Source organism: Equus przewalskii, unplaced genomic scaffold (assembly GCF_037783145.1).
Source record: "Equus przewalskii isolate Varuska unplaced genomic scaffold, EquPr2 ChrUn-10, whole genome shotgun sequence".
Taxonomy (NCBI): Eukaryota; Metazoa; Chordata; class Mammalia; order Perissodactyla; family Equidae; genus Equus; species Equus przewalskii.
In genome coordinates this window covers 3,359,490-3,382,885 of record NW_027228747.1, presented here as the reverse complement: position 1 = coordinate 3,382,885, position 23,396 = coordinate 3,359,490, and the positions used below count along the sequence as shown (strand labels likewise).

Below are 23,396 nucleotides of genomic sequence, written 5' to 3'. Positions count from 1 at the left end.
AGTAGTAGTAGTAATAATAAAGACCAAATATTGCAAAACAGAAATTAAACCATGAAGTGAGTTTCTGTTACCTTGAGTGAGATATCCAAGTGAGTCCTATGGAAAATGAGACAATAAAAAAAAAGTTAGTTCAGTGAAGGAACAAGCCCTCCAAAGACGGTGTTCTGGGATTTCAAGCAAAAAAGCAAAACTACTACCCTCCCAGTCTTACATCAACTTCAGGTTAGAATGCTTCCAATTTGTGAAGTATGTCTCAGCTGTGAATGGGTAAGGCCAGGTAGGGATGCTCCCGACTCATATAGTATGACTTGTATCCTTATCTTTTTTTTCTTTCTTGCTCTGACCTCCATCTCCCCTACTTACCCCGTGGCAGGATGCTGCTGGATCTGTGAGAGGGGTTGAATACCAAATGCTTGGCCATGGCATCTCCCACAGAAGTCACAAAGGTACATGAAGTGCAAGCCAGCTTGATTCCACTAAGAAACAGAGTCAAGAATATATAAGACAAATAGAACACTGACACTAGAGGGTGTTAAGCTTTAAGGCTTAATAAAGAAAAGGAGTGTCCTTCCTTTCTTCTCTCTCTCAAAGTAATTCACATACCCACTCCACCCAAATAATTTAAAGGATTTAATGTAAAAACTTGAAAAATTAAGAGACCATCAATAAGTTTTTCCTTACCTCACAGAATTTTTAAACAAAGCCAAATACTTGGGGCTTTTCCGTGGAACATGATTGCTGACAAAGAAAAAGTGGTATGAGTTAGAAGGTTCTGTTAGCTAAACTCACCAGCCACTGACAATGCCCCAACAAAGGAGATGCCTCTTCCATCCATCCTAACTTCAACCCAAGTCAGTTTTCCTCTCCTTTTAACATCTCCTTACTACGCATATGATTCACCAAGGAATCTCTTAAAATGCACATTCTGACAGAGTAGGACTCGGGTGGGGCATTTCCAATAAGGTCCCACCTAGTGCTGCTGGTCCTTGGACCCTACTTTGAGTAGGAAGGTCCTACAAAATGAGAGCACAGACCATCAAGGCCAAATGAACACAGGTTTGGCCTCTAACCCTGCTTGGAGAGATGGAAAAACAGCTCTAAGGGTTGAAGGAAGAAACAGACTAGAAGCAGGGGAGGGAATGAAATGAGTTCTGGAGAATCTGAACTCCCAGAGGGGGCCAGATTTAATCACGACTTACTTGATCATGTGGTTGGCATAAGCTCGAGAGCAGCAGGTGCTATAGCGACACAGAGAGCAGTGAACGTAAGTAGGGAAGTGATTAGGGAAATCTGGGATCTCAAAGCTGCACTCCAGACATGTCTGCCGACCCATGACACTCCTGTCAAGAAACAAGGAAAATTTTCATTAATGCCTCAGGGGTCCCCAAATTGTAGGGCTTTAGACAACATATCCTGCTAAAATGCTACCAGATTACACTGGCTATCAGGAATTATCAATAGTGCCCACCCAGCCCCCAGCCTCTAGAAGACGGTACTGACATTTTCCTAACAGCTCTCTTCTGGATGTTGCGCTGGACAGGGGGATAAAGGAAGACGGGCAGAGGGTCTGCTGAGGAAGTCAGTGGCGCCGCCTCCTGCAAAGTGCTGGGAGGTGCATCACTGGTCGATACAGGAACAGATCGTGGCTGCCCTCGGGAAGCCCGGATTGTCACCTATGAGTCAAGGGAAGGAACAATCAGACATTATCCACACTAAACCTCAGAATACTGAAAATCTCCATTCCTCCTCTCTTGCATCTGTAGAGAAAACACTGACAAACCCTTACCTTGGTGCCTGGTTTCAAACCTTCCAGCTGCTTGGGTTTACGGAAAGTTTTATGGTGCTGCAGCTTGTGTTCAATTTTGTCCTTGGCAAAGAGAAACTGCAGCCTGCATTTGTTGCAGTGATAAACATTCCTCTTCTGAAGGGGGAAAAGAAAGAGAGAGAATTCGTTAAAGGTTCCCAATGAATTTTCTTCCCTGAGGAGCAAGGCAGATTGACGCGAATCATATCATTCTTTCCACCTTTCTGTTCACAATTTAAGAGAGTAGGAAAGAAATACACACTACAACACCAAAACCTACCACTGAGAATCATCATGTCCCATGTTCCCAAAGAAAGGCGGACTCACAGCCAGGACGACTAGGTCCTCCAGCCTCTCTTCCTGACCTGCTTTAGCAATCTGGATGAGTGGCTTAAGCCTTACTTGCCCATGCTCTATCTTTACAGTGCAAACACTGCTGCCCACTTCTGCATATTCTTTTTCTTATTTTTTTAAATACAACAAAATGTACATGGTTAAAAAAAATTATACTTTTATTCTGTACTCCCTCATGTTGTAAGTTTGCCTTCAACTCCAACTCTCAGTCCCTTTCCACAGAAACAACTTGTTACCAGTTTCTTGGGTATTCTTTCATTGACAGTCTATGCATATAACCATATAACAAACATATGTCTCCAATTACCACCTCCCTGGTTTTTTTCTTTCTTTCTTTTTCTTTTTTAACACAAATGACAGTATTTTTCTATACCTAGCTATCTTTCCTCTCAACACTTATATACAGATATGCCTCCTGTGGGACCATTTTGAGGATTCAGTCTGCCTAGTACTGAAGTCGTTCAAAAACAGGACCCACGCCTGTTATTTTCTTTCCTGGGAGAGCAAGGCTCTATAACCTCAGCTCAGTTACAAGAGACGATTTCCATGCTGGTATCTAGAAGTACATTTGTGGTAGATTATCAGCAGTCACTACTGTGGAAACCAGTGTGTGAGCCTAAGAGGGTGCTTACAAAGTGGGAGTATGGGTGTGTTTGTGCGCACACACGGGAACATTATGCACAGGTGCACCCATCTTGCTCTCCACTTTGTGCCCTCTCTTATGTACCTTCACTCTGTCCTCCTCTAGTGGATCCTATTTTGTAGCATTTGAAACAAGGTTGTATCTATTCCATCTTAAAAACAAAATACAACAAAAGCAACAACAACAAATTCTCCCTTGCTACCTCTTCCCCCGGATCTACCACCCCCAGTCCCCCCTTCCTAAATAAGCTTCTTTAAGTAAGTTTTCTCCATTTCCTTACCTCTCATTCATTCGTCCAGGTAAAATTTGACTTCCACCCTACTAACCAACAAAAAGGCTCCCATCAATGTTGCTAAACCAAACGTCTAACTCTAACTTTCTATCTTGCTTGATACCTTCCTGTAACATTTTTTTTTTTTTATTAATGTTATGATAGATTACAACCTTGTGAGATTTCAGTTGTACATTTTTCTTAGTCATGTTGTGGGTACACCACTTCCCCCTCTGTGCCCTCCCCCCACCCCCCCTTTTCCCTGGTAACCTTCCTCTAACATTTTGATTACGCTCTTTTCTTTGAAACACTCTTCTCCCCTCAGCTTCCTTGACGCTAAGACTCCTCTGGTTTTCCTCCTAGGACTATGGTCCTGGCTTTGTGGCTAGAGACTTGAGGGGCCCTAAGCCTTCACCCTATTCTCAGTTAGGGGTAGGGGTGCAGAGCACTTAAAAGTTTAAAACCCACTGGATTTGTAGAATGATTCCTAAGTATCTTTTCCACAACCCAGGCTTCAGATCTATATATCCAACTACGTGTTTAATGGACAACTACACTTGATGTCCACAGATATTGCTAACTCAGAATATCCAAACTAATAATCCTCCACCCAAAACTTACTTTCTCCAGTGTTTCTACCTCAAAAAACAGTCCCACCAGTCATCCAATTGGCCACAACAGAATCTTATGCACTAACTATTCACCTAATCTATCTCTATATCATAAATATCACTTATCTTCTCCATATCTGTCAACTCTATCCTCTTTTTTTTTTCATTTCAAAAGCCAAAAGCCACTATTGACTCTCATCTAAAGTACTGAAAAAGCCTTTGGCTAATCTCCCTAATTCTAGTCTTAATCTCCTTCAATCCATTCTTCTTAGCACAACCAGTGTAATCATAACTAAAAGCAAATTTGAACATCACTTCGGGACTTAAAAATTGCTTTAATGGCTTCCCAATAACTTACTATAAAGTTAAAACTCCTTTTCATAGCTTAAAAGATTCCTTCCAACCTCCTCCTTATACCCTAGACTCCAACCACACTGAACTTCTTTCAAGTCTTTGAACCTCCACTCTTGCCCTGTACCTTCCAGCACACTGTTCTTCTATCTCACTTCACCTGGCTCATCCTTACTCATCCTCCAAATCTGGGAACACCCTCCTTCCTGGAAGCCTTACTAAGCTCCTAGAATAGGTATATGCTTTTCTGTATCCTATATTTCCCCTAACACAACATTCTTCATGCTTTATTGTACTATTTAACTGTCTTGTTTACCATTAAATCTCTAGCAACTAGTTCAATGCATGGCACATAACTGATATTCAATAAATTTTTACAAACACATGTATATTATCTGCTCTACCAAAACTATCATCCTAGCTCAGCCCTGGCCACAGTATCCATAAATTTAAAAAATGAGAATATGGGAATTGCTTGGTGCCTGGTACCTGGTGCCTCATGTAATGCTGCTGGAATGCATTGCCATTTTTGAAGACCTTCAGGCAGTAAGGGCAGAGCAGATGCCGAGTATCCTCATGGATCATCCGAAAATGGACATCTACCTCAGAGTAGAGTGAGGAGCGATACTGACACACCTGAGTCACATAAGAGGGAAAATAAGCCAAGAATGAAGTGAACAACAGAAGTCTTAAAAAAGAGGTAGCAACAAAAATGTTAAAATATGAAAAAAAAAAAAGATTTTTCCTAAATGTATAGAAATCAAATTATTTTTCTCACTTTGTAATGTAGGACTAGGTTTGTGATAAATTCATCTGTGAACTAAGATAAAAATATGGAAAGACAGGAAAGTCTGAGAACAAGCCTTATTCTATGACTAAGAGGAGTAAAGAGGAGTTTTCTCTGTCCATCTCCAAAGGGCAAGTTCAGGAGACAGACACTCCCTTAGTACATGCATATGTTCCCTGACTGGGTACATGCATATGTTCCTTTATGTTTTTCTTCTGCATGGAAAAATCTGGAAACAGAAACTGTGTTCACTATTTCTTCTATGTCTCCTCAGTGCTCCTAAAACTGAGTGTGTGCACTAGGTATTGAGCAATGATCACTAGTGGATTCTTTGTATTCAGCCAAGGGTGAAATGGCTCAAGCTCCCTGGAGAAGAAGGTCATACCTGGCAAACATAAGGCATCTCTCCAGGCTTATGCGTATCCTTCATATGCTGGAGAAATAGTGGCTCACTCTCAAATGCCCACTCACAGATCTTGCACTTGGCTGTAAGAAAAAAATAATCAATAAATCCACCTGAAAATAAGACCAAAGTCCTGCTGACTCATAATCTTTATTTTCTCTGACTCCTATATCTTCATTTTCAATAGTCAATAAATCACTATGTCTCTTCTATTCTTTAAAATGGTTCCATCTTAACCTCTGCGTTGCTGATAAGAACTATCCTTATGTCTCTAGCTCAGACTTCTTACCAAAGCTCCATTTTAGATTTTGAACTGTGTACAAGACATTTTTAATTGGATATTCTACCATCAATTCTATCTTAATTCAGCATCCTCCTGTTTCCCATTGTTTCCCTTCTAATTTCCCCACCTCTTCCTGAGCTCAAAACCTGGGCACTATCTCTGACTCCAAACCCCTGTGTTCTGTCACCATTCTTCCAAAGCACATCTAGGAATTATCACTTCTCCTAACAGGCAAAATTTTGGTAGATGCCCCTAAGATTTCCTATTGCTTATCACCTGGCTTCCAATATCTCCTGTCTCTCCACTAAATAAAGTACATATCTATTCTTTACATGCCACTCTCAAATGAATTCCTTTAAAATACTACATTACTTCATTCCTCTGCTCAAGGATAGACAATGGTTACCTGTATAAATAATTGAACAAACACTTACTGAACATCTACTAAATAAGTACAACTAAGAATTTGTCCTCAAAAAGACTGACAATCATGAACAGAAGTTCTTGCCTTGTTATGAGTTATTGTATTATTTCAGTATTAACAAATTTGAGATAATTAAACTTTGAAATTAGTCATTTTGTCAAGCTTATTAGGCTGCAATTCTGAATTTTTGGTAAAAATTTTACTTGCTAGATATTTTGAATTATACAGGCAAAATAAAGATAGTTATTCGTATTTTTCTTACTGTCAGTGGAATTATTTTAAAGTTTTTGCAAAAATGAAAACTGTAAATTTGAAGCTTTAAGCATTTACTGGATAATGTCCAACCCCTCCCCCCTGAAAAAGAATGAAGGTGAAATAATTCTTTAAAGTAAAACAAGCAAACAAAAAGCTAGGGCTTCTTAATCTGGGGTCCCTCTCAGGGAACCCAGGTATCCCTTGAAACTACTTGCAAAAGAGTAAAATACATATTTTTCTGGGAAGAGGGTTCACAAGTTTTGAGTTTATTCTCAAAGGGGTCTGCACTCCATTTAGAACCACCGCCTAGAGTTATGTTAGATGCTATAACGACATAGATAAAGAAATAAAAAATTCTGCCTAGAGGAATCAGGGAAGGCTTATATATAAGATATATAAGCTGAATCTTGAAAGAAAAATAGGGGTTTGCCTGACAGAGGAGCCAAGAGAAGAACAGGAGCAAAGTACATGACATGATTCGGAAACAGTAACTAGTGGCATGACAATATTTTCTCCTGTTTTTTCCTCCTTACCACTCAATTCAATTCATTCATCTCCTTTAATTACTTTTTTTCTTTTCTAAAACACCTATAAGCACTGGTATTTTCCAATCTTCTGTCCAAGCCTCTTATTCTAAGTTTTCCCTGGGCAATCTCATTCAACCTCAAAGGCTTTTCCTACAACCTATTTATCAGCTCCGTTGTTACAGCTGTCACACAGCATCAACGACAACATTTAATAAGCAATTTCTAATACACAAACACCACGGTAAGATATATATGTATTATCTCATACCATGAAAATCAGTGAGATAAGAACCTAAGGTATCAGTGGATTTAAGAGCTCTCTAATAACCTTCCACATCTGTTCTACAGGGGAAGGAGCTGATGTGCAAAAAGATTCAAGAGGCAGAATTGAGTGATCTTTCCAAAGTGGCTATACAAAGTGGCTGTCCCTCCCAGCACCATCACCCTCATCTCCTTAACACCTAAGACAGTCTCTTGCTTTGAGAAAATACACGTGAACTACTAGAGCTTCTGCTTCCTGTTCTCCAAATTATGGGAGGAGAGATCCCTCATGTCTTTCTAAGGCTCATCTAACCTCATCATTCCATGTACTCCAAGACTTTAATCAAGCAATTAGTTCTCCATCTAGAGTCTTTTTCCACACAGGATCCTCCCCCTGACACCTGAACATGGCTAAGCCTCCTGAAGCATCCTTCCTTCAGTCCTACCTCTTCTTCAGTCTACTACCCTTCAGCAAGTGTGAAGAAAAATATAATGCTAGTAAGATTATACTGTTACCTTAATTAAATATTATGATCCATTGATGTTTTGGGGACAATTCAGGAAATCTGAAAATGGACTAGGTATTAGATGATATTAATGATTTATGATTAATTCAGTTAGGTCTTGACAAAGGTACTATGGCTATATATAGAAAAACATCCTTACTTTTTAGATATACATACTGAAGTATTCAGGGCGAAATGTCATTATGTCTATAATTTAATTTAAAAACACTTCAGAAAATAAAAAATATTTTTCCAAAATTAAAAAGAAAGCAACGGGTCCCAGAATATTAACATTAAAAAATAAGCTACCTTCATGCAAGATCTGCCATTGGTGCAAAAAAGGGGAGTTACCAAAAAATCCAAGAATAGAATGGATACATACTAAAGTATAGAAAAGGTATTTACCTGTTGGGATTAACAATTTCTCAGGTTTTTGATCAGTATAAATTTTAAATCATAAGATATTCAAAAATATAAGTCGGATGACAGACTGGTAAAGCAAGAGAAAAGGATCGATGAGGTTTTGCACTGTCTGTTTTTTTCTATAAGGAAAAATTTATCTTTCCTATATATATAATCCAGATATAAATGCAGTAACAAAACCCACCCATCAGGTTCTGTACAAAAAATGAGTCAGGTGCTTTCCCTGGGAAGTGCAGATGAGCTATTCAGGCTTTCCAACACTGGCAGTGAAGAAGTTTGTGTCCTAACCTAGCCTAAGCTGGCTATTCTGCCACTACACTATGGTGTTATGACAACTGATTCCAATACCCATTCTACTCCCAAATGATTAGTCCAAAGTTCCACTGTCCACTACAGTAACCATCAGTAACACACAGCTAGTGAACGCTTGAAATGTGGTGAGCCCAAATTGAAATTTGCTGTGAGTATAATACGCACACGAGTTTTCAAAAAAATCAGTTTTTAATGAGGAAAAAAAAGGAATATTAACTATCTGATGAATTTTAAAATTTTGATGATATGTTGAAAAGATATTTTGGATACACTGAGTTAAATAAAACATACTACTAAAATTAATATCACTTTTTTACTTAAAATGGCTACTAAAAAATTAAAATTACATATGTAGCTCATGTTATATTGCTATTGACCAGCATTAATATAAGCCTCTCACGGAAATTCCACTCCCCTTGCCAATATGACCAAGGCCAAGGAGATATAAAGGGAAAGCAATTTTGCTTTGTAAGAAACAGATTCAGGAAAGACACAGGAAAATATGGTCTCTTCTTCATCTGCACAGTTTTACCTGTGAATGTAATGCCTGAAACTAACACAGCCCCCCTGCTATGAGCCAGAGACAAGAGAATTGTTGAGAGGCAGAACACTCAAGTTCTGGGCTTGAAGCTTACTCTACCTCAAGTCCTCTCAGCTAAACGATATAATAGATGTCCTTATTGGTTAATTCACTTTTAGTCAAGATTTTTATAATGTGCAACAAAAGCATCCAGATAATACACATATTTCTGTCTTTACCTGTTTCTCATGCCATTTCCCATCACCTAAAAGCTTTTCTTCCTACTTTCCACCCAACTAAATCCTTCTTACACTTAAAGAGCTTAAAAGTTTTAGCTGTTCTATGAAATCTGGCCACAAGGATCTTTTCCCTTCTCTCAACGAATTCATCTATCATCGGTATCATACGATGCATATGTTTATAATAAATACACTGTCTTGTTCTCACATTTTCCTATAGTTACATAATTTTTGTCTCTTCAACAAAATTAGAAATCCCTTAAAGGATATAGGAAACAGTCTAAGAAGACTGGGCTCAAATCCTCACAATGTCACACTACTACAGGTGTATGCTCTTAAGCAAAAGATTTAATTTTTCTGAGCTTGTGTCCAGCCTGTGTTCCCTCGTCTGTAGGATGTACAGTGAAGATAACACTCCAACTTATCTTATATTTCATTGAAAGGTGAAAACTTTCACTGAAAATTTTCATTGAAAACTGTCTTAATGGTAATTTATAATATCCTACATAAAACCTATCAGGATACTAACTAAAGTAAAGGTCCAAATATAGATGACTGCTCCTTCTATAAAAAGATCTAGGTAATAAATCCATTACACTGATCTCTCTCTCTACAGTGATCCTGAACTAAAGCCCCTAATGATTCAGGATCCAGCACTGAATTCATGTTTGAACAGAGTAGAAGTCAGGCTTGTTAGAAAATACAGTAAGTGAAGTAAGGAATTAACTACAGATACTGCAGACATTCTCTACACTATTACTGACAAACAAATAAATATAATGGACTCTCCCTAGTGCCATTCATGAATGAAAAGCAAACCATACCCCTAGAGTTTAAGAGTTTCTAAACTTACTAGTCGATTCATAGGGACTATGAACATTTTCCAAGTGGCACTGGAGCTGGAAGGGAGTGGAAAACTGGCGATAACAGTGTTGGCAGATAGTATGACCATCCACTTCACCATTCTGCTGATCAAGTTCTACGTGGTGTTTCATGTGGTTCATGAATCTGTAGCACAGCACAAAGGGAAAGTACACAAAACATAAGAATCAGTAGCCTTCGAGAAACATAACAGCAGAATCACAGAACAGACATTACATGCTCCCCCTTCCCCCACCTTCCTCTGTTTGGGACAGTCCTTTTCTGAGTCCAGAAAAGGGTTCCTAGAACTAAGAGTTCTATAGAAAGAGATGCACTGGTCTCCCTTATTCTACCCAGAGTTATTTCTTTCTTTATTACCACAACACCTCCTTCTATAGTACTACGTATTGATTTACTGATAATCCTTAGCCAGACTGAATAATAGGACGATTCTCCAAAGAGAAATTAAATATATAAGAAAATATTTATATAAATATATAGGAAAATTTCAGTCTTCTCTTGTCCAAGGTAACTTCCAAAGCACTTAAACACTTACCGAATGTTGTTTTTTAGCCTTTTGGTACAATGTGGGCATCGGAAAGATGTAGCGACCTTAGGGAAGTTTGTGAGTTGGGCTACTCTGCCCCCGTCCCGTCCATAGTAGAAGTCATCTACTAGCATAATGAGCTTGGTCTGGACAGCATCACCCACATTCTCATTTGGCTCTGGTACTTTGGTAGGTGGTGACAGAGCAGGAATAGGTGTAGAAGAGGGTGTGGAAGCAACAGGAGCAGTTTTCTCAGGGGATGGGGGCTTTGCTGCTGATGGGACACTGGGTTCTGAATCCAGAGACTTTCCTTTCTTCTGGTATTCAACCATTTCTGGGCAACAGTACTATAAAGAAAGAAGACATCTCATCATTCTGGTTATCCTGGAGCCTAGGATGTGCTAACTCCTCAACTTAACTAACATTCCTTAGTAACAGTTTGGTTCTGTGTATTCTCATCCAGCTTTCACCCTTCAGTTTTCTATAGTGTTTCTAAGTTTCATTCTTTTTCTAGAGTATATACATTTACAGCCATATGCCACTGTAAACATCATTATTTGTACTTCTCCTTCCTGCCTTAGATCCTTTAACCACTCACTAGCATAACTTGCCTCTGAGCTCCCTGGCAGGAAGAAGTCCCAGCCTCTGCATCTGGACTAATATCAAGAAATGAAAAGGCTGGAAACGGGAACTAGTTAGTTCCTCATTCATCCAATGACACAATAAATAAAAAATGAACTGAGGTTAACCGAGTTTGAGTTCTGATTATTAACAAACTTGTCCTTCTCTGCAGTTTCAAAATCTACCACAACTAAGGAATTAAGGTCACATACATTCCAATTTATTTGAGGTTCTTTAAATGTATCCTATCAAATTCCAAAGTACCTAACTCTTCTAAAACAGGTCAAAAGAGAGAATAGCCCTTTAAAAAGCTTCCAAGTCATTTCAGAGGCCCTGCTTCACAAGCTCCCAATGCTACAGGAGGTATACAGTGGTAGCCGTTTAAGCTGAATCCCCATCACAGGTGACATCACTTACACACATGTGACCTCTCAAAGCTTCAGTAACGCGGAATTGAGCATTACACCGGGGACATATTTTCCGTCCACCATCCTGGAGGTCAAACACTGGGATGGAAGAGCTAACTGGAAAAAGTGAGAAGCATTGATAAGATTAATAAGATGATACTGCAAAAGATTACTGGCCTTTTGGAAAAAGGTTCAACATTCCCTGTGGGACATACTAAGATCGACAGGCAAGCATGAGAGAGCACCGTGAGGAACATTCCTTTTACTGTTCTTCTCTCTAGGCCAAGAGTTAGCAAATCATGGCTTGCAGACCCAATCGAGCCAGCTCCCAGTTTCTGTTTGACTCATGAGCTAAGAACGGCTTTTACATTTTTTGTTACGTAAGTTTTTTTCTTTAATTCTAGTAATATATACATAAAATTTACCTCTCAACCATTTTAAAGTGTACAGTTCAGTTGTGTTAAGTACATTCACATTGTTGAGCAAGCAACATCGAGAACTCTTTTTCATCTTGCAAAAGTGAAACTCTATACCCATTAAACAATAATTCCCCATTCGCCCCTCCTCCTAGTCTCTGGCAATCACCATTCTACTTTCTGTTTCTATGAATTTGACTACTCAAGGTACTTCACATAAGTGAAACCATACAGTATTTGTCCTCTTTTGACTGGCTTATTTCAATACTTAGCATAATGTCTTCAAGGTTCATGAATGTTATACCACGTGTCAGAATTTCCTTCTTTAAGGGTTAACAATATACCATTCTATGTATATACCATATTTTGTTTATCCGTTCATCAGTTGATAGACATTTGGGATGCTTCTACCTTCTGGATATTGTGAATAATGCTGCTACGAACATGGGTGTACAAATATCTGTTCGGGTCCCTGCTTTCAGTTCTTTGGGGTAGATACCTAGAAGTGGAATTGCTGAATCATATGGTAATTTGAAGTTTCATTTTTTAAGGGACCATCATACCACTTTACATTCCCACCAGCAATGCAGAGGGTTCCAAATTTCTCCACATCCTCACCAACACTTGTTATTTTGCAGGGATTTTGGATAACAGCCATCCTAACGGGTATGAAGTAGTATGTCATTGTAGTTTGATTTGCATTTCCTAATGATTAGTGATGTTTAGCAACTTTTTGTGCGCTTATGGCCATCTGTATACCTTCTTTGGAGAAATGTCTATTCAACAGTTTTGCCCATTTTTTAATTATGTTATTTGTTCTTTCGTTGTTGAATTGTAGAAGTTCTTTATATATTCTGGAAATTAACCTCTAATCAGATATAAGATTTGCAAATATTTTCTCCCATTCAGTGGGTTGCCTTCTCACTCAGTTGATAGTGTCCTTTGATGCCCTAACATTTTATAATTTGATGTAGTCCCATTTACCTATTTTTTCTTTCATTGCCCATGTTTTGGGTATCATATACAAGAAATCATTGCCAAAGCCAATGTCATGAGGCTTTTCCCCTATGTTTTCTTCTAAGAGTTTTATAGTTGTAGCTCTTATGTTTCGGTCTCTGATTCATTGAGTTAATTTTTGTATACAGTGTATGGTAAGAGTCCAACTTTTATTTTTTTACATCGGATATCCAGTTTTCCCACCACCATTTGTTAAAGGTTTTTACATTTTTAAATGGTTGAAATAAAAGCAAAGGAAGAAAAAGACTTTCTGACACATGAAAATTACATGCAATTAAAAATTCAGAGTCCATGAAGAGTTTTAGTGGAGCAGTCATGCTCATTCATTTGCATACTGCCTGTGACTGCTACTGCACCCCAAGGGCAGAGTTGAGTAGCTGTGACAGAGACCACATTGCGCATAAAGCCTAAAATATGTACTATGTGGTCCTTTACAGAAAAAGTTTGCTGACTCCTGCTTTAGACCACTGAAAACCCTCATGTTCATACCCTTCTGCACCTCAAAACCTCTCTATCAAATCCTGACTTTAAAACCTTATTCAGAAATCCATCTCCCCCATAAAGCTATATTTTGATTATCCCACTCATCTCTGATCAATCCATTTCACTAATCTCCAAAGTATAATTAAGACAGAATTCCTTATAGCTGCTCTAGTTACGCTTTTCACCAGTTGCTATCCCCTTTACTATACTAAAGTTTCTGTGGGAACAGATTTATAGCAACTATATTTGATTCTGTTTATTTCAAAGTAAAGAGTTCTGATACGACAAATGGTTTATTAATGTTTCTGAATGATTGGCTGCTCAGAGTCTTTCAGGTTATTGTACCTTTCATTGAAGACTCAGGTCCGCTGGTTCTTTGAGAGCCATGGGCAGAGCTGTTGTTGGATACCACCACTGGCCCAGGACTCTGGCCCAGGGAAGGGATGGTGTTAAGGGTATTCACCAGTTTGGCCACTTCATTGCTATTTTCACCTGTAACCCCAGGTCGCTTCACAGTGACAAAGCTGGCAATGCTCACTGCAGGTGGAGAGGGGAAGGAGGGAGCTATGTTGGCCAAGTGATAATCATCTGTTCTCCACCCACCACCCCGACCCAGCTCTGCCATCTCCTATTCCCAAGCCTCACCTAGTTTGGGATTCGGGGTCTGGTTGGATTGGCCTGGAGGCTGAACAGCTAGTTGCCCCAGTGAGGTTGGCTGTGTGGCGGTGGGAGTGGTGGAAGTGCTGGGAGTGGACTTGGTCTGCTGGGACTGGGACTGTGGGACGGTGCTTCGAATGGTGAGAGTGGCTGGGATGACGGTGGTGAAGGTGTTGGTGGTGGGCCGCACAGGCATCGTGGAGCCCGGCCTCACTGGGGTCATCTGAGAGAACACTTGTGGAACTCCAACTGTTGGCTTAACAAACTGGGTACCTGGGGCTTCAAAAGAGAGACAGAGAAAAGTACCAAATCTTGGTCAATGAGCTTACCTATAAAATATTCCCCGTCTTTACTGGAAATACTGGAATAGGAAAACATTATTTCCCCAAAGTGACTGGTGACCAGCAGAGGTTACCAAGAGTAGCACAGATTCTAATGTCTAAGACAACAGGTGTCCAAGCTGATTAAAGAATAGGCTAGGTAATCAGCCCTAAAAATGTCAAATTCAAGAAAGAAGATTCCCTTCAACTCCTCCCAAAACACCTTACCACTCTGCCTTTTCTACTCAAAGAACACAATCAGGAGCAGCTTGACCTCGGTATTCAAAGAGAAAGGATGGGTACAGAGTGGGAGGCAGCAGAGGGATATACAGGCCAAAGGGCAGACTTGGTCCTAAAAAAAGCGATCTTCCTCAGAATACTAAAAAAGTCTTCCATTCTTTTACATTAACTCCAATAGAAGACTGACTATGCCATTCTACTAGGATATCCCAAAGGTGAGTCTCCTGGCTCAGCTATAGACAATTCCACTGACAAATATTTAAGAAGTATCAGAACGAGACAGAATAAGCTCATGAGACCGAAGGCCAAAAAAACTCTGTGGGCTCTGAGAACAACAACAAAAACTTAGGAGGACAAACTACAGAGATACCCTTACAACAACTAAATTTAAAACATTCTTTTTGGTCTGAATTGTAATAAACTTACAAACACTAAGTAAAGAACTAGGGGAAAATTATGAGATTTTTAAAATTATGTTTCAATTCAGTTTCTTAAAAAAATCCTAACTAGTCATTGGAAATATTTATCTTCAAAGGGTGTCATTTGTTTAGTTTATATCTAAAATCTATGCTATAGAATTAAAGCAAAATAAAGTTTGTAATGCCACTATGTAAGTGAGTAGACATACATAATATGGAATTCGAGAGTTTGCATTAATAATATTCCTTCAGGATAACAAACTTAATAGCTAACTAAAACACCAAAACCATGACTATATAAACCCTGTTTTACTACTTCATGAAGGGTGGTAAAAAATTTAAAAAATAAATAAATAAAACCACCACCCTGGCCAAAGGTTAGAAACAGTTTTTTAAAAATTGGGCTTAAATCCATATGATTTTTCTATTTTTAGATTTTCCTTAAATACACTTTTTAAATGACCTAGAGTGTTCTGAGACAATAAAAACAAATCTCTGGATGCCAGTTTATTCCAAATGGACAGACACTTTTCCTTACCTGGGACTAGTGTAATTGGTCTAACCGTTTGGCCTTGCTGTACGTTCAGCACAATCCCAACCTGATTCATTGCATTTTGTACAGGCCGAACATTTCTTACAGGAAATCCCTGCATTAAAAAGCAAAATGATCTTTAACATGGAGACCAGCTAACTCTAGCAGAGACTGCACTAAGACCTACATCCAAAAAAAGTCCCACATTCTTACCTAGTGGTTCTCTTTCTAGAGTTAGAACTCTTAAATGACTCAGATAGAGAAATTTAGAAATTTTGGTAAAATTGTGAGTGACAAATTATCAAAACTGGAGAATAAGCTTTGGTACATAAAAGCAAAAATGAAAACCTACTTCCTGTCTTAAGAGACTCTCAGCTTAAAAAAACCTCATCCTCAGACTGGCCCCTAAACTGCTAAAGGCATAGAAGGAAAAAAAAATGACACTAACAGTATTCACTGGAGTGCTTCAACAAACAAACAATTTTAAGAAATTGTTCCCAAAGTCCACTTCAAAGGCCATAAACCTCTGGTAAATTTGTAAGAGAAAAGTTTGTAACTCAGGAAACCACAGGCAAAGAGAAGCATTTGCCTTTACATTCCACAGTCAGCATTAGGCTTTCAACTTCAGTTCACATTATATATCAAGTAAGTCATGTTCCTTCTCTTCTAAAGATCTCTGGCACTTCACCAATTTCACACATAGATTTCAAAAGTCCACTCACTCATCTCATTTTAAGAAAAATAGCCCAAGCAAAGGGCAAGAAGCCCTAAAGGCCAAGTGTTAAAGCTTCCTAATCCAAGGATTCCCACTAATTCTGCCCAGATCGCAATCGCATCACTTACTAGCCCTCTAAGGGGCAGGAACAGGAAAGTACCCCAGCTGTACGCTATGCTGAGCTTTCTACAAAAGTCTGCATCAAATTACAAAATAGCAAATGAGAAAATCCAGGTCAAAAGACAGGACTCAGAACTATTTCTAACGATGCTAAATAAGACTCTTTAAAATCAGAGGCTCCACAGGTTCACAGTCTGTCTCTCCTTCTTGACCAAGTCCCAGAATTCAGAGTCCTACTCACCTGTGTAGTGATGAATATTGGTTGTGAGGCCACAGGGGAACTAGTCACATGATTGGCATTCTGCATGACCTGGACAGGCCTCAATACTGGCTGAGTAACCATTGTGCCCAGAGCTGGGGTTGGATTCTGGGTTAGGATGAGCGGCTGTCCACCTTGTTGGACCAAAGAATTGCCAGCTAAAGAGTAAAAGGAAAAAAAAAAAAAGGTATGTAAGAGAAAGCCCACTTTTTATAAGAAACATCATGGTCTTAGATAAAAAATCATGTCCTAGACACAAAAATATCTAAGACCGTCACTCACCTCAGGTTTGATGTCACCAAATTCACCAAAAATTTAAACTTCACCCAAATCTACAACTAGTAGAAAAATAGGTAGGTAGGAGATGTTCACTAACATCTCCCCCATATATCTTAACTAGGGATGTCTTAACACAGTGAGACTTCTACATGGCTATCATTTTGACTCTGATGATGTAAGTGACCACACATAATCTCCCCATACCAAATCAGCAAAGCAAAACAACATACAAACTATTTTTCCATCTTTAAACTAAGTAAAACTTATTTTGCCAGAATGTTTTCTGTTATTAGCTAATCCATCTTAAATTATTATTATTATTTTTTTTTTGCTTAGGAAGATTTGCCCTGAGCTAACATCTGTGCCAATCTTCCTCTATTATTTAGTATGTGGGCTGCCAGCTCAGCATGGCCACTAATTGAGTGGTGTAGGTCTGTGCCTGGGGTGCCAAAGCAAACTGCACTGAATTTAACTGCTAGGCCACTGGGGGCTGGCTCTCCACCTTAATTTTTTTTATTTCATTATTTTTTTTTTTGGAGGAAGATTAGCCCTGAGCTAACACCTGTTGCCAATCCTCTTTTTGCTTATGAAGACTGTCCCTGAGCTAACATCTGTGCCAATCTTCCTCTACTTTATATGTGGGACGCCTGCCACAGCATGGCTTGGCAAGTGGTGTGTAGGTCTGTACCTGGGAAATGAACTGGCAAACCCTGGGCTGCCGAAGCAGAACATGCGAACTTAACTGTTGTGCCACCAGGCCAGCCCCCATAATTTTTTTAAAAGAGGAATATTCATCAACAAACATTAATGCAGCAAGTGCACAGAATCTAAAGAATGGCATCTCTTCCTAGTGAGTCAAATCTCAGAAATACAACAGATTCTGTAAACAACCACTGTCTTTTATAAATTTGAGAACAGAGAGTGACGGGCTACTTTCTTTCTCTTTACATCATCAAAACTGACAAAGAAAAGACCTGGTCAAAAACTAACTAAAACCACATATAAATGATACAACTTCAGAAGATAATGATTCATTCATGAATCAATATATTAATAAATATAAATAAATATTAATAAACTGGCTAATTATTGAAATATTTTAAATTCTTTTTCATTTGCGAGAAAAGTAATTTTGTCAATGTTTTTAAGTCCTCTATTTACTACATTTGACTAAAAAATCATCAATTTCTTGATGTACAAAGAATACTCCAAAACCAGACAGAAAATTTCAGAGAGCTAATATACCTAAATCAAAGATTCAAGCAAAATATTGCCTCAACTTTCTACTTGAAATCACCAGAAAGGGACAGACTGCTCTGAACGGTATGTTCCACTTGACAGATGGGAGTCACGGCAGTTAGCCACAAAGCTAACCCACCAGAGTCAGTGGTTAATAGGCTGTCAGTGGCTTGTCCCACATTCTCTCCCAGAAACTGAGAGCCCATCAGTGGATTAAACGCTCATAGTTACTGGACCAGCAGACTAGTGATTACATAGAGGCTGACAGAAAAACAAACAAAAATTCCAAAAAGTTCTATCTTATACTCACAATACTGGCAATTTATTGACTATGTATAGTTTTTTAACTTAAATATTTTCTTACGGATAAATGCAAATATACAGAAAAATAGAACACTATAATGAACCCCGACGTAATCATCACCCACTTTAACAATTATCAACTTATGTCCAACCTTGTTTCAACTATACCTCCCACCCTCCTCAGCAGCTCCCATGTTATTCTGAAACGAGTTTCAGATCATATCATTTCATCTATAAATATTTCAATACGTATTTCTAAAAAGTAAGAATTTTAAAAAAGAGAATATCACCACCATTATCACTCCTAAAAATATTACAATTCTGTGATTATAGTTGATAACACTGTATTACGTAATTGAAATTTGCTAAGCAAGTAGAACTTAAATGTTCTCACCTCCCCACAAAAGACAAATAACATGAGGCGATGGAAGTGTTAATTAACTAGATGATGGGAATCCTTTCACAATATATATGTTATCAATCACCATGACGTACACTTTAAATATCTTACAATGTTATTTGTCAATTATACCTCAATAAAGTTAAATAAAATTAAAATAATTCTTTAATATCAAATACCCAGTCACAATTCAAACTGACAACTGTCTGTATTATTATTATTTTTGAGGAAGATTAGCCCTGAGCTAACATCTGACACCAATCTTTCTCTTTTTGCTGAAGAAGACTGGCCCTGAGCTAACATCCATGCCCTTCTTCCTCTATATGTGGGACGCCTGCCACAGCATGGCTTGATAAGTGGTGCGTAGGTCCGCACCCAGGATGCAAACCAGCAAATCCCAGGCCTCCGAAGCAGAACGTGCGATATTAACCACTGCGCCACTGGCTGGACCCAACTATCTGTGAATCTATTTGAGTCAGGTTACAAAAGGGTTCACGAAGTTTAACTAATGGACACATTTCTTAAGTTTCTTTTAATCTATAGGTTCCCCATCAATCTCTTTTTATCCCTTTGGAATTTATGGTTGAAAAATACTGACTAAGCAAAAACATTATTTTCTAGTCATTATTTTAACCGCTAGGGTAAAAGAAAATGAATTATCTGTTATTTATCTAAGCCTAAAAATTCTTAAGATAATCACTGACTCAACATCCCAACTACATACAGGAAGAGAAGGATGGAAATTTTTTTGCATTTATGTGAAATCAACCAGCAGTAGCAAGTCTCAAAAGATAGACCATGTTCCCATGAAATCTGTACATACTCTTCTATTATAAAGAACGTTAACACAAACATTTCCTGCAAATATTCTCTCTGACATCAGGGTCATATCTGAATCTTGGTGGATTTTTAGGACGTTTTCAAAAATACAGTGCAAACAAAAAATCTGGGTTTCTAAGGCCAGATTAGGGTCACAACTCAACTGAAAGCAAAAGGCAGCATATGGCAAGTCACAATGGGTAAATTAAAGTATAACTATTCATTTATTATTTTTAATTGTTTCTAATGAATTATGTGTAATGATTTCTGCATTAAGTCTTTCCTCAAAGAAATTCTGACAATTCAAAGGTCTTACAAAGTTCTTTTCCAAAGGATGAAAGAGGCAATCAGAATCTTAAGGCTTAAAGAAGCCTTTGAAAGAATTATCCAACCAATCTCCTGCCTCTAAGTTTGCTCAAATAAACTAGGTACCACAGCCATAAACTGATTAAATAAGGGAAGGAGATTCAGCAGCTTCTCTTGCTATAGGTTCTGCTTGTTTTACAAATCTGAAGGTCTTGATTTTGTCCTTCGTTCTTTTAAGTTTGCTTACACAGCCTTTAAACCCAGAGATAAGAGGGCTAATGGAGTTGAAATGGGCTAAACAGGAGTTCAAAATGATAATCAGTTGTACACAGTAAGAAATTTATAATGTTAAATTCATATCATCCACAACTCAGAATTAAGCAGTGGTTTATTTCACTTCACAATGTTTCTTACCAGAACATATGATCAGTTAGAACTATAGGAATAATTATTAAATGCCAAGCGACAGATTCTGAAGAACAGCAAAAAGAACAGTAAAAATGTCCCCAAATTTTATTCTAGACACTTTCTTTAAAAAAACTAAAAGCTTTATTGAGATAATTACATACCATATATATCAACAATTTAAAGTGCATAATTCAGAGGTCTTTAGTATATTCATAAGCTTTTGTGCAACTATCACCACTATCTAATTCCAGAACATTTTCATCACCCCAAAAAGAAACCTTGTACCATTAGCAGTTATTCTCCATTCTCCTCTCTCCTAGCCCTGGGAATCACTAATCTATTATCTGTCTCTATGGATTTGCCTATTCTGGACATTTCATATAAATGGAGTCACATACAATATGTGGCCTGTTGTGTCTGACTTCTTTCACTTAGCATTATGTTTTCCAAGTTCATTCATGTTGTAGCATATATCAGTACTCTATTCATTTTTATGGCCCAATAATATTCCACTGTATGGATACACCACATTTTGTTTATCCATTCAACAGCTTAGGTTGTTTCCACTTTTGGGCTACAATGAATAATGCTGCTATGAACATCTGTGCACGAGATTTTGTGTACATATATGTTTTCAATTTGCTCCGGCATACAGCTAGCTAGGAGTAGAATTGCTGGGTCATATGATAACTCTATGTTTAACTTTTTGAGAAACTGCCAAAACTACTTTCCAAAGTGGCCACACCATTGTACATTCTCACCACAATTCCAGTTTCTCCACATTCTCACCAACACTTGTTATTGTCCGTCTTTTTGATGATAGCCACCCTAGAAGGTGTAAAATAGTACCACAATGTGGTTTTGATGTGCATTTCCTTAATGACTAATGATGCTGAGCATCTTTTCATGTGCTTATTGGTCATTTATATATCTTCTTTGGAGAAATGTCTATTCAGATTCTTTGCCCATTTTAAAAATTGGATTATCTTTTTATTCTTGGATTGTAATAGTTCTTTATATATTCTAGATACATGTCCCTTATCAGATATATTATTTACAAAATTTCTCTCCCATTCTATGGATTATGTTTTCACTTTCTTGAGTGTGCCCTTTGAAGCATAAAAGGTTTTAATTTTTTTTTCCTTTTAAGATAGAGTTAACCAAATTCTAATTTTGTATCAGCTTTTTTTAAAATTGAGTTCATAATAGTTTACATCAATGTGAGATTTAAGTTGTACATTATTTCTTGACTGTCACCATATAAGTGTTCCTCTTCACCCCCTGTCCCCCCCCCCCCCCAACTCCCTTCCCGTGGTAATTACTGAACTGTTTTCTTTGTCCCAGTACTTGTCTATATTCCACATGAGTGAAATTATCTGGTGTTTGTCTTTCTCAGACTGGCTTATTTTGTTTAGCATAATTCCCTCTAGGTCCTTCCACGTTATTGCAAATGGGATGAATTTGTCTTTTTTTCTGGCTGAGCAGTATTCCATTGTATATATATATACACCACATCTTCTTTATCCAGTCATTGGTCGATGGGCACTTGGGTTGCTTCCATGTCTTGGCTATTGCAAATAATGCTGTAATGAACATAGGGGTGCACATGTTACTTTGGATTGTTGATTTGAAATTGTTTGGGTAGATACACAGCAGTGGGATAGCTGGGTCATACGGTAGGTTTATTTTTAGTTTTTTGAGGAATCTCCACACTGTTTTCCATAGTGGTTGCATCAGTTTGCATTCCCACCAGCAGTGTATGAGGGTTCCTTCTCTCCACACCCTCTCCAACATTTGTTATTTTTAGTCTTAGTGATTACAGCCATTTTAACAGGCATAAGGTGTTATCTTGGTGTTGTTTTGATTTGCCTTTCCCTGGTGATTAGTGACGTTGAACATCTGTTCATGTGTTTCTTGGCCATCTGTATATCTTCTTTGGAAAAATGTCTGTTCATCTCCTCTGCCCACTTTTTGATCAGGTTGTTTGCATTTTTATTGTTCATTTGTGTGAGTTCCTTATATATTATGGAGATTAACCCCTTGTCAGATATATGATTTGCAAATATTTTCTCCCAATTAGTGGGGTGTGTCTTTGCTTTGATCCTAGTTTCTTTTGCGTTAGAGAAGCTCTTTAGTCTGATGAATTCCCATGTGTTTATTTTTCCTTTTGTTTCCCTTGTCAGAGAGGAAACGGTATTTGAAAAGATCCTTTATAGATCAATGTCAAAGAGTGTACTACCAATATTATCTTCCAGGAGTTTTATAGTTTCAGGACATATCTTCAAGTCTTTGATCCATTTTGAGTTTATTTTTGTGTATGGTGTGAGACAGTGGTCTACCTTCATTCTTTTGCATGTGGCTGTCCAGTTTTCCCAACATCATTTATCGAAGAGACTATCTTTTCTCCATTGCATGTTCTTGGCACCTCTGTCGAAGATTAGCTGACTGTAGATGTGTGGTTTTATTTCTGGGCTTTCAGTTCTGTTCCACTGATCTATCTGCCTGTTTTTGTACCAGTACCATGCCATTTTGCTCACTATGGCTTTGAGGTACATTTTGAAGTCAGAGATTGTGATACCTCCAGCTTTGTTCTTTTTCTTCAGGATTGCCTTAGCAATTCAGGGTCTTTGATTGCCTCATATGAATTTTAGTATTCTTTGCTCTATTTTTGTGAAGAATGTCATTGGGATTCTGACGCGGATTGCATTGAATCTGTAGATTGCTTTGGGTAGTATGGACGTTTTAACCATGTTTATTCTTCTAATCCATGAGCAAGGAATCTCTTTCCATCTCTTTAAGTCATTATCAATTTCTCTAAGTAATGTCTTACAGTTTTCTTTGCATAAGTCCTTCACCTCCTTGGTTAAATTTATTCCTAGGTACTTTATTTTTTTAGTTGCAAATGCAAACGGAATTACGTTTTTGAATTCTCTTTCTGTAAGTTCTTTGTTAGAGTAGAGAAAAGCAACTGATTTTTGTAAGTTGACTCTGTACCCCGCAACTTTACTGTAGTTGTTAATTATTTATATTAGTTTTCCAATGGACTTTTTGGGG

At 38.1% G+C, this 23,396-nt stretch overlaps 1 protein-coding gene across 17 annotated transcripts in view; it reads right to left on the bottom strand.

Moving 5' to 3' along the window:
- Positions 1–23,396, bottom strand: part of POGZ (pogo transposable element derived with ZNF domain) — a 49,449-nt gene that overhangs the window by 3,826 nt on the left and 22,227 nt on the right. For 5 of the 17 annotated variants that reach the window (XM_070607003.1, XM_070607008.1, XM_070607004.1 and 2 more), the window contains 15 exons: positions 16,571–16,746; positions 15,501–15,609; positions 13,972–14,262; positions 13,672–13,890; positions 11,421–11,527; positions 10,392–10,729; positions 9,828–9,982; positions 5,207–5,307; positions 4,524–4,670; positions 1,787–1,921; positions 1,501–1,673; positions 1,200–1,340; positions 682–738; positions 364–476; positions 72–96 (listed from right to left, as the gene is read on the bottom strand). In XM_070607003.1, the coding sequence (XP_070463104.1) occupies positions 72–96; positions 364–476; positions 682–738; positions 1,200–1,340; positions 1,501–1,673; positions 1,787–1,921; positions 4,524–4,670; positions 5,207–5,307; positions 9,828–9,982; positions 10,392–10,729; positions 11,421–11,527; positions 13,672–13,890; positions 13,972–14,262; positions 15,501–15,609; positions 16,571–16,746 (2,287 nt within the window). The remainder of the gene's footprint in view (positions 1–71; positions 97–363; positions 477–681; positions 739–1,199; positions 1,341–1,500; positions 1,674–1,786; positions 1,922–4,523; positions 4,671–5,206; positions 5,308–9,827; positions 9,983–10,391; positions 10,730–11,420; positions 11,528–13,671; positions 13,891–13,971; positions 14,263–15,500; positions 15,610–16,570; positions 16,747–23,396) is intronic. The other 12 variants (XM_070607006.1, XM_070607010.1, XM_070607007.1 and 9 more) reach the window with 5 other exon arrangements.